Source organism: Rana temporaria, chromosome 8, assembly GCF_905171775.1.
Source record: "Rana temporaria chromosome 8, aRanTem1.1, whole genome shotgun sequence".
Classification (NCBI taxonomy): Eukaryota; Metazoa; Chordata; class Amphibia; order Anura; family Ranidae; genus Rana; species Rana temporaria.
In genome coordinates, this window is record NC_053496.1 from 168943869 (window position 1) to 168958436 (window position 14568).

Here is a 14568-nt window from a genome sequence, read left to right on the forward strand (position 1 = left end):
ATGGGGTGAACAGGAGTGCTCTTGGAGGTGCAAGAGCACACTTGGAGACCAGGAAAACACTATCAGACACAGGGCATAGGGGGCACAAAGGTGGGAGAAGGGCTAGGGTGCTTGGACACAGAAGTCACGGAGGAACCCAGGCATACATTTGAGAAGATGTAGAGTACCGGGAGACATGGGGTGCACAGGGACCATACTTGGGGCACAGGAGCTGCACTTGGAGACACGGAGCACATAGGGGGCACACTTGGAGACATGTGGTACACAGGAGCGCACTTGGAAACTAAGGCCCAGATTCTGAAAGGGCTTACGACGGCGCAACGCCATGTGCGCCGTCGTAAGTCCTAATCTGGGCCGTCGTATCTATGCGACTGATTCTTAGAATCAGTTACGCATAGATAACCATTAGATCCGACAGGCGTAAGGCTCTTACGCTGTCGTATCTTAAATGCAATTTTTTTTTTCGCCGCTAGGTGTCGCCTCCGTCGTTTTCCCGATCGAGTATGCAAATTAGCAAAATACGCAAATTCCCGAACGTACGCGCGGTCGACGCAGTGAAGATACAATGTTAAATTTGCGACTCGTAAAGTTGCCCCTGCTATATGAGGGGCAACCAATGTTAAGTATGGCCGTCGTTCCCGCGTCGAAATTTTTAAATTGACGTCGTTTGCGCAAGTCGTCCGTGAATGGGGCTGGAAGCCATTTACGTTCACGTCGAAACAAATGACGTCCTTGCGACGTTATTTAGCGCAATGCACGTCGGGAAATTTTAGGGACAGCGCATGCGCAGTACGTTCGGCGCGGGAACGCCCCTAATTTAAATGATCCACGCCCCCTACCCGGATCATTTGAATTAGGCGGGCTTGCGCCGGGGGATTCACGCTACGCCGCCGCAACTTTACAGGCAAGTGCTTTGTGAATCAAGCACTTGCCCGTAAAACTTGCGGCGGCATAACGTAAATGAGATACGTTACGCCGCCGCAGAGATGCGGCGATCTACGAGAATCTGCCCCAAAGAATACACTAGAAGCCACAGAGGTGGAAGAAGGGCTAGGGTGTTTGGACACAGGAGTAACTGGGGAATGGGCAGACACTGAAGGCTTGGGGGGGTCGGGGCTTTGCTTGGCCCTTTAAGAGATCTCCTGGCACTTTAGGTGAAACCAGTAGACTCAGCAACCACATGCCAGAAAATAGACCCGTTGATGAAAATAAAGAAACAAAACATATTTTGATTAAATTGATAGTGTTATATTTGTTTATTAGTAAAAAACGAATTCCAGACAAAAGTTGTTAAAATTTTAGCACGCAGTGAGAACTAGCACCTCTGTGGATTTTTTTCGCCTGTGACCCCACTGGGGTTTTACTTCCTGTTCCAGAAAACTGATGGAACATCTCTCCAATGCAGAGAAAGACATCAGGGACAGTTATCTAGTAGCATAGAGAATGTTCAGAAACTTGGTCGAGCTCTTATGCCGCGTACACACGACCGGTTTTCATGACGAGAAAAATGCAATTTTTTGAATTGGTCGTAAAAAACGGTTGTGTGTAGGCTCCAGAGCATTTTTCTTGACGAGAAAAATGTCCGTTAAAAATTTAGAGCCTGCTCTATTTTTTCTCGTTGTGAAAAACGGTTGTGTGTACGCTTTAAGGAGGGGGGGCGACGCGCATGCTCAGGAGCAAGTGATGAGACGGGGAAATTAGCATAAGCAGCCCAAAGGGTGGCGCCATTCGAATGGAACTTCCCCTTTATAGTGCCGTTGTACGTCACCGCGCTTTGCTCGAGCATTTTTTTTCATGATCGTGTGTATGCAAGGCAGGCTTGAGAGGAATCACGTCAAGAAAAATGTTTTTTTTTTTTAAATGACATGAATAACGGTCGTGTGTACGCGGCATTACCTTGTATCAGTGCCTATCTGTGCCAGGAACCTCTTCCTAGCCCTAAGTTCTTATTTTGGTATCACAGGGATACAATGTGAAGGGAAATCCAATAGTGACATACATCTGTGATGTATACTTGACCTTTTATGTACTTGGTCAGTTTGTAATGACATTCCTTTGGTATAAAGTTATCTAAGGTAACCAGGATCTTGGAGGCGTTCTTAGATATTGTGAGGCAAATTTAATAAGGAAATATGAGATATGCAATTTCCCAATCAATACTGTACCTCTCAATCAAAGCTGACAGACCTCCCAACTCCTCCCTTCACACATAACCCCTGTGTAAAAAGTAGGAGCAGCCTAGACTCCATCCAGGTAACGCCACCCCCCTACGCGTTTTGTCCCAACCACAAGGCTTTTAGTCTCAATGGAAGTTACTCTTCAAATGTCACACAATTCATTCAGCCTCAGTCTCCCCCAAGGTAAAACAACTATATTTCAATCATAAAAATTACCTCTTCATATGAACTTCTCGGCCCGGATTCACGTAGGAGATACGACGGCGTATCTCCAGATACGCCGTCGTATCTCTGAGTCTGAGGCGTTGTATCTTGGCGCCTGATTCAAAGAATCAGATACGCCAACATTTCTCTAAGATACGACCAGCGTAAGTCTCTTACGCCATTGTATCTTAACTGCATATTTACGCTGGCCTCTAGGGGAGTGTACGCTGATTTACGCCTAGAAATATGTAAATCAGCTAGATACGCCTATTCACGAACGTACGCCCGGCGCAGTACAGATACGCCGTTTACCTTAGGCTTTTTCCGGCGTAAAGTTACCCCTGCTTTTTGAGGCGTAGATGAGGAGTGACAATGTTAGGTATGGACGTCGGAACAGCGTCTAATTTTTCACGTTTTACAACGTTTGCGTAAGTCGATCGCGAATAGGGCTGGGCGTCATTTACGTTCACGTCAAAAGCATTGGCTTTTTGCGGGTTAATTTGGAGCATGCGCACTGGGATACTTTCACGGACGGCGCATGCGCTGTTAAAAAGCGTCATTTACGTGGGGTCACAATAAATTTACATAACACACTCCCACATCTTCCACATTTGAATTAGGCGGGCTTACGCCGGCCTATTTACGCTACTTTGCTTTGAGAATACTGCACTTGCCTGTCAAAGTTGCGGAGGCGTAACGTAAATAGGATATGTTACACCCGCACAAAGATGCGCTCTCCTACGTGAATGCGGCCCCTCTTTTTTTAAGAGATGACTCTCCTAAAAAAACATTTTCTCCATTCCCATTCTAGCATCTATCAGCCATCGTTCAGTTAAATGTTCTCCACATCTCGACTCGAATATGGTATCTTCCCGGCATGGGTCTTCGAATGCGTGATGAGGTTTCCTTTCTGAGAAAAACCCTTCCCACATTCAGGACAGAAAAATGGTCTCTCTCCGGTGTGAGTTCTCTGGTGGATAATTAGCTCCTTTTTCTGACAAAAACATTTGCCACATTCAGAGCATGAATAGGGTTTCTCCCCCGTGTGGGTCTTCTGGTGGGACACGAGATTCCCTTTGTGCGAAAAACGTTTCCCGCACTCCGAACACGGATACGGCTTCTCCCCCGTGTGGACCCTCTTGTGCTTCGTAAGATCTGAATTAAAAGAAAACAGTTTGCCACATTCACGACAACTATATGGCTTCTCTCCCGTGTGAGTCCTCTGGTGTCTAATGACTTCCCGCTTTTGGGAAAAACACCTTCCACATTCCAAACAGGAATACGGCTTCTCCCCAGTGTGCGTTCTCTGGTGTATAAGAAGACTGCCTCTGCCGCTAAAAGATTTTTCACAATCCACACATGAATATGGCTTTTCCCCCGTGTGAGACCTCTGGTGTATTAAAAGATTGTCTCTACGGGTAAAACATTTCCCACATTGGGAACAAGAATATGGTTTCTCCCCTGTATGAAGCTTTTCATGGGTGATAACATGCGATCTCCGAGAGAAACATTTCCCACATTCTGAACATGGATATGGCTTCTCTCGTTCCTGGGATCTCTGGCGTGAAGTGAGGTCCTCCTTTCGGGCAAAACATTCACCATGCTTGGAATAAATTGTACCTTCCCGTTGAGATCCATGGTGGATGATCAGAGGAGAAGGATGAGGAAAACACCCATTTAGAGTAGAGGGGTCAGGTGATAGATGAACACTTTGAAGTACTGGGTGGAGAATAGGGTTTTCTTCAGAAGAATCAAATGTTTCACTATTATAGTCTATTTCACCTCCTGGAGAGATAGTTTGATGGACCTCTTGGTTTATCTGATTGTATTGTCCATCTGGAGAATAAGAATTATAAAATTGTTTAGAAGGAGAACTTTAGTCCAATTTAACATCAAGACAACATGCTAATATGAATCCTCACAACCAAGACACTGGCCCAGATTCAGTAAGCAATTGCGCCTGCGTAACCATAGTTGCTGACTTGCGCCGGCGTAACGAGTTCTCCTGATTCAGAGAACTCGTTACGCCGACTGCAGCCTAAAATCTGCGTGGCATAAGGCTCTTATGCCACGCAGATTTTAGGCCGCATTCTTGCGATGACCGCTAGGGGGCGTTCCCATTGTGGTCATCGTATAGTATGCAAATTGCATACTTACGCCGATTCACAATGTTGCGCGCCCCCTGCGTACGCAAGTTACGTCGTTTCCGTACGGCGTGTTTAGCGTAAGGCTGCCCCTTCTAATAGCAGGGGCAGCCAATGCTGAACTATACCCGGCGTTCCCGCGTCGCGACGTTCGAATTTTACGTTGTTTGCGTAAGTGAATCGTGAATGGCGCTGGGCGCCATTCACGCTCACTTTGAAGCAAATGACGTCCTTGCGACGTCATTTGCCGCAATGCACGTCGGGGAAAGTTTCCTGACGGAGCATGCGCTCTACGCTCGGCGCGGGCCTAATTTAAATGATTCCCGCCCCCGGCGGGATCATTTACATTGCGCGCGCTTACGCCGGGCAATTCTGCCGGCGCGCCCTCGCAATTTACAGAGCTACTGCTCCGTGAATCGAGGGCAGCGCAAAATATTTGCGGGGGCGAAGGGCAAAATCGTTGCCCTGCTCCTCCGCAAATAGAGCGCAATTCTTTCTGAATCCGGGCCACTCAGTCCATGTCCATAATGTTCAGTTTTCGGAGGAATCCAACAAAGAGGATACCAAATACCTCTTGGCAGCCGAGTTTAAAAGGAAGCAGTAAGAGTAGAAATATTGTAAGGGAGCCCCCATGGCTTGTTCATTGCAATACTGGCTTTGGGGTTCTCATCACACCTAGCGTGTGTCTAATCTGAAACTGGCTCTCGCGCAGTTAAATTGTTAATTTATTAAAAGTTCCTGGCAGGCAAAAGAAAGGATCATTGTATTGACTTAAGCAGATGCTTGGTCATGTTCTATATGTAGTTTGTATTTGTAACGGAACGTCCCACACTCCGATTGAGTGCTTCCGTCATATACCGTTTCCTATCAGTCTGGATATAGATATCAGATATTCCAGCTACCCTCAACACACGACGAGACGAGACTTGTTTGTGTGCTAAACATGGAGAGTTTAATAGAACCAAGAATACAGCCTTATATACAGTTTTTAAAGAGGTAACCAGAACATAAATTAACATGAGCTAATTAACTAATCATTTACCCAGACGAGGTGACTCCGAGACCTGACCTTTCAAGGTAGACAGACGAGACTTGTTTGTGTGCTAAACATGGAGGGGGAGATTCAGAAAGAGATACGACGGCGATTTCCGCCGATTCAGAAACGAACGCCCGCCTATCGCTTTTTTTTTACGTCGTTTGCGTTCGGCTTTTTCCGGCGTATACTTACCCCTGCTATATGCGGCGTATCCAATGTTAAGTATGGCCGTCGTTCCCGCGCCGAGTTTTTACGTTGTTTGAGTAAGTCGGTCGAGAATACGGATGGCCGTAATTTACGTTGACGCCGAAACCAATGACGTCCTAGCGACGTCATTTGGAGCATGAGCACTGGGGAGTTACGATCCGCCGGCGCAAGTTTGGAGGTAAGTGCTTTCTGAATACTGCACTAGCCTCGCAAAATTGCGCCGGCAGATCGTAAATCTGATAGATTACGCGGATCTAAAGATCCGCTAATCTATCTGAATCTATCCCGGAGAGTTTAATAGAACCAAGAATACAGCCTTATATACAGTTTAAAGAGGTAACCAGAACATAAATTAACATGAGCTAATTAACTAATAATTTACCCAGACGAGCTGACTCCGAGACATGACCTTTCAAGGTAGACATCCCGACACATTATCATAAGTGTAAACACATGACATCTTCTCACAATAGCAGGGTCAATTAGCACAGAGAACAGAGATGGCTGGAAGCGAGGACATTAGCATCTATGAATGAGTCACTCTTACAACCAACCCTTTGAGTTCAGAAACAACAACCAGCAAATAGTTCTCACAGATATCCTGGAATATATTGTGGATAATAATTACATAATAATCCCCTCTTAGGTAGTCCAAAATATCATTTCTCAGTCATCCTATGCCCCTAGTGGACATAGGATGATTTTAGACATAAGAGGGTCCGAGTCTCACAGTATTGCCCACCTGTTCCAATCTCTAAAGGAATTTCCTCTTCTTCTTCTTCTTCTTCTCCTCCTCCTCCTCCTTCTTCTTCAGATTTCATGTCTTCTTCCGGCTCATCCTCAGCTTTGAGATATCTAGAAGTCTCTCTGGTGCCTCCAGGATCTGTGAATAGAGATGAGAGTGAAGCCCTGTGTACTTGGATGTATGAGAGACCCCAGAGAGTGTGTGTGTGGGGGGAGGAGACTGGCCACGTCTCTTGGCTGGTAACACACAATGACATGATGTGAGGAGGAGAGCCGGAGTCTAATAGAGTCTGATGGCTCCTGACTCCCCCACTGGGCACATACTGTCTCCCCATTACTGTCTACTGACAGAGGAGGGGGGAGGGGAGAAGAGATTGTTGTAGTGACTGAGCAAGGAGGATCTGGGACTCTTCTCTAGATTCAGCATTGAATTACGCCAGCGTATCTATAGATACGCTGTGTAAATTCAAAGCTGCGCCGGCGTATCTCCTTTCTGTATTCAGAAAGCAAGATACGCTGACATTAGCCTAAGATCCGACTGGCGTATCTTAGGGTGCATATTTACGCTGGCTGCTAGGTGGCGCTTCTGTCGTTTTCGGCGTAGAATATGCAAATGACCTAGATACGCCAATTCACAAATTTACATACGCCCGGCGCTAATTTTTTACGTCGTTTACGTTAGGTTTTTTCGGCGCAAGGTTGCATCTGCTATTATGAGGCATACGCAATGTTAAGTATGGACGTCGTTCCTGCGTCAAATTTTGAATTTTTTACGTCGTTTGCATAAGTCATTCGCGAATAGGGCTGGACGTAATTTACGTTCACATCGAAACCAATGACGTCCTTGCGACGTACTTTGGAGCAATGCACACTGGGAAATTCCACGGACGGCGCATGCGCCGTTCGGGAAAAACGTCAATCACGTCGGGTCACCAAGAATCAACATAAAACACGCCCCCTCATCCTCATTTGAATTACGCGCGCTTACGCCGGCCCCATTTACGCTACGCCGCCGTAACTTAGGAGGCAAGTGCTTTGTGAATACAGCACTTGCCTCTCTAACTTACGGCGGCGTAGCGTAAATACGATACGCTGCGCCGCCGTAACAATGCGCGCCCCTACCTGAATCTAGCCCTTAGTGTTTATTACTTACCAATGCCGATCTGTATAGGGATTTCCTCCACTTTAATCCTCACAAGTCCTTCTTCCTCCTCCTCAGGTTTGACTTCTCTCTGAGCGGCCCTGATGTCTGTGAATAAAGATGAGAGTGAAGCCCCCTGTACTGAGATGTATGGGAGACCCCAGAGAGTGTGGCTAGGGGGGAGACTGGTTACAACTTTTAGTTGGTAGCGCAGGAGAGCCGGAGTCTAATAGAAAGGATTAATCTTATGGGCCCGGATTCACATACATTGGCGCATATTTATACAGCCGTAGCGTATCTCGTATACGCTATGCCGACCTAGCGCAGAAAGGCATGCACCGAATTCACAAAGCCAGTGCTGCCAAATCTGCACTGGGTTTCCTTGGCGTAAGTCGTCGTAAGTGGAAGTGGGCGTGAGCCATGCAAATGAGGCATGACCCCATGCAAATGATGGGCCGAGCGGCAGACAGATACGAATAACAAACGGCGCATGCGCCGTTCCGTGGACGCATCCCAGTGTGCATGCTCAGAATCACGTCGGAACAAATGCCTAACATACGAGGGATCACTGCCTACGGAGTGAACGTTGCCTACGCCCAGCCATATTCACGTACAACGTAAACGACGTAAAATACTACGGCTTGTGTTCCCTGGTCCATACCTTTGCATGGGTTGCGCCTCACATATGGGGAATAACTTTACGCCGGACATACGACTTACGCAAACCGTGTATATTATGCGCCGGGCGCAAGTACGTTCGTGAATCGGCGTATCTCCCTCATTTGCATATGTGCATAGAAAATCAATGGAAGCGGCAAATGCGCCCAGCGTAAATATGCGCCCACGATACGACGGCGTAGGCAAGTTACGTCGATCGTAGGAAGCCTATTTTTAGGCGTATCTTAGTATGTGGGTCGGCGCATAGATATGACGGCGCACATTTGTACTTACGTTGGCGTATCTTGAGATACGTCAGCGCAAGTGCTTTGTGAATCCGGGCCATGATGTTTAGATGATTAGTACATCCCTCTAGCGCCACTATATATATTTGTGTAGTCTAATCGAAGCCGATGGCTCCTGACTCCCCCACTGGGCACATACTGGTGGCAATTCAATTAAACATTTGCATAATGTTTCTGGTTTATCACAACCTATGCTTAATCAAAGCTGGAGTTTAGGTGCTCAGAGTCAGGCAGGTATGTGCTGGGAAGCTCTGATGAATGTTACAGCTTCCCACTCAGGTCGTGTGGGTTGCTAGGATGCCAGCAGCATCCGCCGGCATCCTAGCAACCAATAATAAATCCCTGGTCTAATTTAGCTCCTGCAGGGAGATTTCTTAGCTAACAGATGAATGTAAACAAAGTTCTGGGATGTTCACTGATGACATCATCCAAATATAGCCAGGTAGCTGAATGGGGTGTCTACTTTATGGACACTCAGGTTTCAGTGCCCCCCTCATCCCAATCCATGCCTCCTTATAAAAAAAAAGTAATGTACCTGTTCCCGAACTTGTGATGGGGGTCCGATTCTCCATCAAGAGGTCCTCCTTCTAATCCTTGGACTTTGTTCACTTGCTGAAGTTTATCGATAAAGCTGGCCTGTAAAGTCCTGTCAGATGTCTGTGCTCAGGAAGATCGCTCCATGACAATCTGTGCTCATTCAGGCTGTAACAAGGGTAAAAAACCAACAATGCTAAGCGTTGGAATGCTACCTATGGAGATTAACAATTTTGGATTCAGGTAGATTGGCGCATCTTTATGCCGGCGTAGCGCATCTCATATGCGCTACGCCGACGTAACACAGAGAGGCAAGAACAGAATTCACAAAGCACTCGCTCCCTACGTCGCGCTGGCGTAACGTAAATTCGTCGGCGTAAGCCCGCCTAATTCAAAGTAGGTGCAAGGTGGGCGTGATACATGTAAATGAAGCGTGACCCCATGCAAATGAATGTCCGAACAAACGGCGCATGCGCCATCCCGTGGAGCGTTCCCAGTGCACATGCTCAGAATCACGTCGGAACAAACGCCTAAGATACGTTGAATCACTGAACGTAACCTACGCCCAGCCCTATTCACGTAGTACTACGTAAACGACGTAAAATACGACGGCTGTTACGTGGTCCATACCTTTGCATGGGATGCGCCTCCTATCTGTGGAATAACTTTACGCCGGACGTACGCCTTACGTAAACGGGCGAAAGTACGTTCGTGAATCGGCGTATCTCGGTCATTTACATATTCGACGCGTAAATCAATGGAAGCGCCCCTTGCGGCCAGCGTAAACATGCGCCCAAGATACGACGGCGTAGGGAACTTACGTCGGTCGGATGAAGCCACGTTTCAGGCGTATCTTGTATTAAGAGTCCGGCGCATAGATACGACGGCGCATCTGTGCACTTACGCGGCGTATCTAGAGGTACGTCGGCGTAAGTGCTACGAGAATCCGGGCCTTTGTCATTATTATTATTATACACGATTTATATAGCGCCAACAGTTTACGCAGCGCTTTACAATGTAGAGGGGGGACAGCACAAGTACATACAGTTCAATACAGAAGGTACAGGAGGGCCCGGCTCGTGGAGCTTACATTCTAAAGGGAGGGGTTGTGGTACAAAAGATAATAGCTGCAGGGAATGTTTTGATGGGGGTGGCTCGGGGACAGTTGTTAAGTGGGTGTGGGATAGGCTTCCCTGAATAAATGAGTTTTCAGGGATTTCCTAAAGGTGGACAGGGGAGGGGCTGATCGGACATACCGGGGCAGGGAGTTCCAGAGGTTGGGAGAGACTCTGGAAAAGTCCTGAAGGCGAGCAAGGGAGCTAGAGAGCAGGACTGGTGAGGAATACCTTGCATGCACTGTTGGAATATATTTGTTTCACGTGACCTTGATTATGATGGTATGGCCTTGTAAACAGAGATGAAAGCCAACCCTCCAATATTGTGCAAATAATATTAACAAATACACCTTTGGGCAATGTAAAGCATGAGCTAATTGGTCTGCCAAAAAAACTCCCATGTCAAATTCCTTGTACCATGACAGAAAGCACTAGTGGACATTGCCATTGTTCAGACACTTCCGGTTTAAGGGTGACAACGCTCTGACCCTGTCTCATACAGGGCTCGACAAATCCCGGGCGCCAGGTCGCCATGGCGACTAGAAACCGGGTCCTGGCGACTTGGCTTGGAAGGGGGGGCTGTGAGCTGGCGCCATCTGGTGGTGAGCCGTTGGTATTACAAGTTATTACCACCAGATGTGTGAGCTGGCGCCATCTGGTGGTGGCCGTTGGTATTACAAGTTAAGCATTACAAGTTAAACAGCAATTCTAATGTAATTTTTCACTATTTTTCACTATTTTCACTGCCATCTTCTTCCCTCTAATTAGAACCCCCAAACATTATATATATTTTTTATCATAACACCCTAGAGAATAAAATGGCGATCGTTGCAATACTTTCTGTCACGCCGTATTTGCGCAGCGGTCTTACAAGCGCACTTTTTTGGGGAAAAAATTACACTTTTTTTAATTAAAAAATAAGACAACAGTAAAGTTATCCCAATTTTTTTTAATATTGTGAAAGATAATGTTACGCCGAGTAAATTCATACCCAACATGTCACGCTTCAAAATTACGTCCGCTCGTGGAATGCCGACAAACTTTTACCCTTTAAAATCTCCATAGGCGACGTTTAAAAAATTCTACAGGTTGCATGTTTTGAGTTACAGAGGAGGACTAGGGCTAGAATTATTGCTCTCGCTCTACCAATCGCGGCGATACCTCACATGTGTGGTTTAAACACCGTTTACATATGCGGGCGCTGCTCACGTATGTGTTCGCTTCTGCGCACAAGCTCGTCGGGACGTTTTCTGGCTCCTAACTTTTTTAGCTGGCTCCTAGATTCCTGGTCTCATAACTGTGCTTCTGTGTTGTCACCCTGTCACAGGGGCTCCCGATGGAGACTACAAATGGCCATATGAACAAATATTACATAGGCATGGTCCACTGTTGTCACTAGATAGGAAGTGGCTGAGATCAGCGTGGCACGTAGGGCAGCCTATTCATTTTAATGGGCTGCCCTATGGATGAGAAACACAATAAAGAAGCCCCTGACGGATTTGCAAAAAAATGTGCCACACAGAACCACGTGGCATTAGCAGACGCGTGGTGGTGTCCCTTCAAGAGCCAAGAGGTCTTCTTCAGTGTAGAAATACAAGGACAGCGGGTAATCGCCAAAAATCTAGGCAGTCGCTGCCTTCTTCAGACTGGGCGGTCCGGTAGTACTATTAAAAACAAACAAAAATAGAAGGCGGGCACACCTAGCGCATTACCAAAAATATTTAATTGAACAGAAAAATCATTAAAAAATGGATACTCACAAGATGTTAATTATACATGAGCCATAAAAACACAATGCAGAACAGGAGGGACCCGAATATAAGCCGACGCACCTAATTTTACCACAAAAAAATGGGGAAACGTATTGACTTATACAGGCTAGGGTAGGAAATGCAACAGCTACTGTAAGTGAAAAGAGGGTCAACAATGCCCATCACAAGCCTCACTGTGCCCATCACAAGCCTCACTGTGCCCATCACAAGCCTCACTGTGCCCATCACAAGCCTCACTGTGCCCATCGCAAGCCTCACTGTGCTCATTGCAAGCCTCACTGTGATGAATGCAAGCCTCACTGTGATGAATGCAAGCCTCACTGTGCCCATCGCCAGCCTCACTGTGCCCATCGCCAGCCTCACTGTGCCCATCGCCAGCCTCACTGTGCGCATCGCATGATTCACTGTGCCCATCGCATGCCTCACTGTGCCCATCGCCAGCCTCACTGTGCCCATCGCCAGCCTCACTGTGCCCATCGCCAGCCTCACTGTGCCCATCGCATGCCTCACTGTGCCCATCGCATGCCTCACTGTGCCCATCGCATGCCTCACTGTGCCCATCGCATGCCTCACTGTGCCCATTGCAAGCCTCACTGTGCTGAATGCAAGCCTCACTGTGCTGAATGCAAGCCTCACTGTGCTGAATGCAAGCCTCACTGTGCCCATTGCAGCCTCACTGTGCCCACCGCAAGCCTCACTGTGCCCACCGCAAGCCTCACTGTGCCCACCGCAAGCCTCACTGTGCCCACCGCAAGCCTCACTGTGCCCATCTGCATACCTGATCAGCCTGTGTCATGCAGACAGACGGCAGGCATCCATCCAGTGTACAAAAGCCGCGCCTCCTCCTCATCCGTGATAGGCAGAACACTCAGTTTCCCAGCAGTGAGTCAGTGTTCAGCCCATCACGGACATCCTCTCGTCCTTGTCTGTGGGACGAGGATGTCCGTGAGAGGCGGAACACTGACTCACTGCTGGAAAACTGAGTGTTCCCCTATTATGGATGAGGACGAGGAGGAGGTGCGGCTTTTTTACACTGGTTGGCTGCCATCTGAGCATAGCACAGGCTGATCGGCTATGTAGATGGACACAGACTCAAGGGGGGCTTTTCAGCACAAAAAATGTGCTGAAAAACTTGGCTTATACGCAAGTATATACGATAGATGTGCCATATAACACGGGGTGTAAACTGACGTGTTTCGGGGGCGAACCCCCTTCTTCAGGAGTAGCCTAGCTCTGAAGAAGTAGCCTAGCTCTATGTCCCTCCTGTTCAGCACTGTGTTTTTATGGCTCATGTCTAATTGACATATTGTGAGCATCCATTTTTTTTCATCGATTTTACAATTCTATTATTTTTTTTTGGTAATGCACTAAGTGTGCGCGCCTTCTAGCCCAGAAAGTGACTTGGTCTTTGCAGTGGCTGCATGGTAGAATTGATTTCCAAATAAAGTTCATTTAAAGCATGGGTCTCAAATAGGGTGCCCACGTGTCCCGGATTGTCCCGCAATTCATATTTTCGTCCCGGGTAACCTTCATTCCGGGACAATACAGTGTCCCGCAATGAAATAAGGACACACAGCCACCTTTATAAACTATTGCCAAACTGGTTGCTAAGGCCACCCCGCCTGGCGTCTAGCAACAAGTGACGTCACATTCGCAGAGAGTCTCTCAAAATGAGCCAGTGCTGCCCTGAGCTAGACTCTGAGTCCACCCACCTCCTCTCCTTCTTTGCCCGCAGCAGAGAGAGCAGCCTGTCCAGAGAGCGACTCGGTAACACTCTCCTCCTGCGTCCCGACTCCTCCAGCCAGTGGCATTCTGCAGTGCTGGCTGGCTTAGATCCAGATCCACAGCTCAGCTGCCCAGTGCCCGTCCCGACTCCTGCAGCACTCCCATTGCCCGACTTCTCCATTCTCCTCCCTCCCACGGCCCGAGCCACCCAACTGCCTGGAGTCCTGGACCAGGGAACGAACGAACATAGACCTCCGCTCTCAACCGCTCACCACCACACAAGACAAGTCCAGCTTAGAAGGTGAGCAAATGAATTTGAGCGGGGGAGGTGTCCCCGAATGGCTGTTTGGAAATGTGGTCACCTTAGTCTCAAACTGGTGGCCCTCCAGCTGTTGTGGAACTACAAGCCCCATAATGCCTCTGCCTAAGGTAGTCATGGTTGTTACTGTCTGCCAGAGGCGTTGCTAGGGGGGTGCGGTCCGCACCGGGTGACACCCGCTAGAGGGGTGACACCATCCCGTTTTTTTATTTTTTTTTGTTTTTTTTTAGCTGACATGCCCAGCCTGCCCTGTGCCACCCCAGCCTGCCCTGTATCACCCAGCCTGCCCTGTATCACCCAGCCTGCCCTGTACCACCCCAGCTTGCCCTGTACCACCCCAAACAGCCCTATACCACCCCAGCCTGCCCTGTACCCCCCCCCCAGCCTGCCCTGTGCCACCCCAGCCTGCCCTGTGCCACCCCAGCCTGCCCTGTGCCACCCCAGCCTGCCCTGTGCCACCCCAGCCTGCCCTGTGCCACCCCAAACTT

General features: G+C 48.2%; 1 protein-coding gene across 1 annotated transcript in view; it reads right to left on the reverse strand.

Annotated features, from left to right (window-relative positions):
• Nucleotides 1–14568, reverse strand: part of LOC120910476 (zinc finger protein 84-like) — a 33063-nt gene that overhangs the window by 15269 nt on the left and 3226 nt on the right. Inside the window, exons 2-5 of the mRNA XM_040322233.1 lie at nt 9151–9317; nt 7666–7761; nt 6511–6651; nt 3217–4217 (exon numbers count right to left, since the gene is read on the reverse strand). Of these exons, the coding sequence (XP_040178167.1) occupies nt 3217–4217; nt 6511–6651; nt 7666–7761; nt 9151–9187 (1275 nt within the window). The 5' untranslated portion in view covers nt 9188–9317. The remainder of the gene's footprint in view (nt 1–3216; nt 4218–6510; nt 6652–7665; nt 7762–9150; nt 9318–14568) is intronic.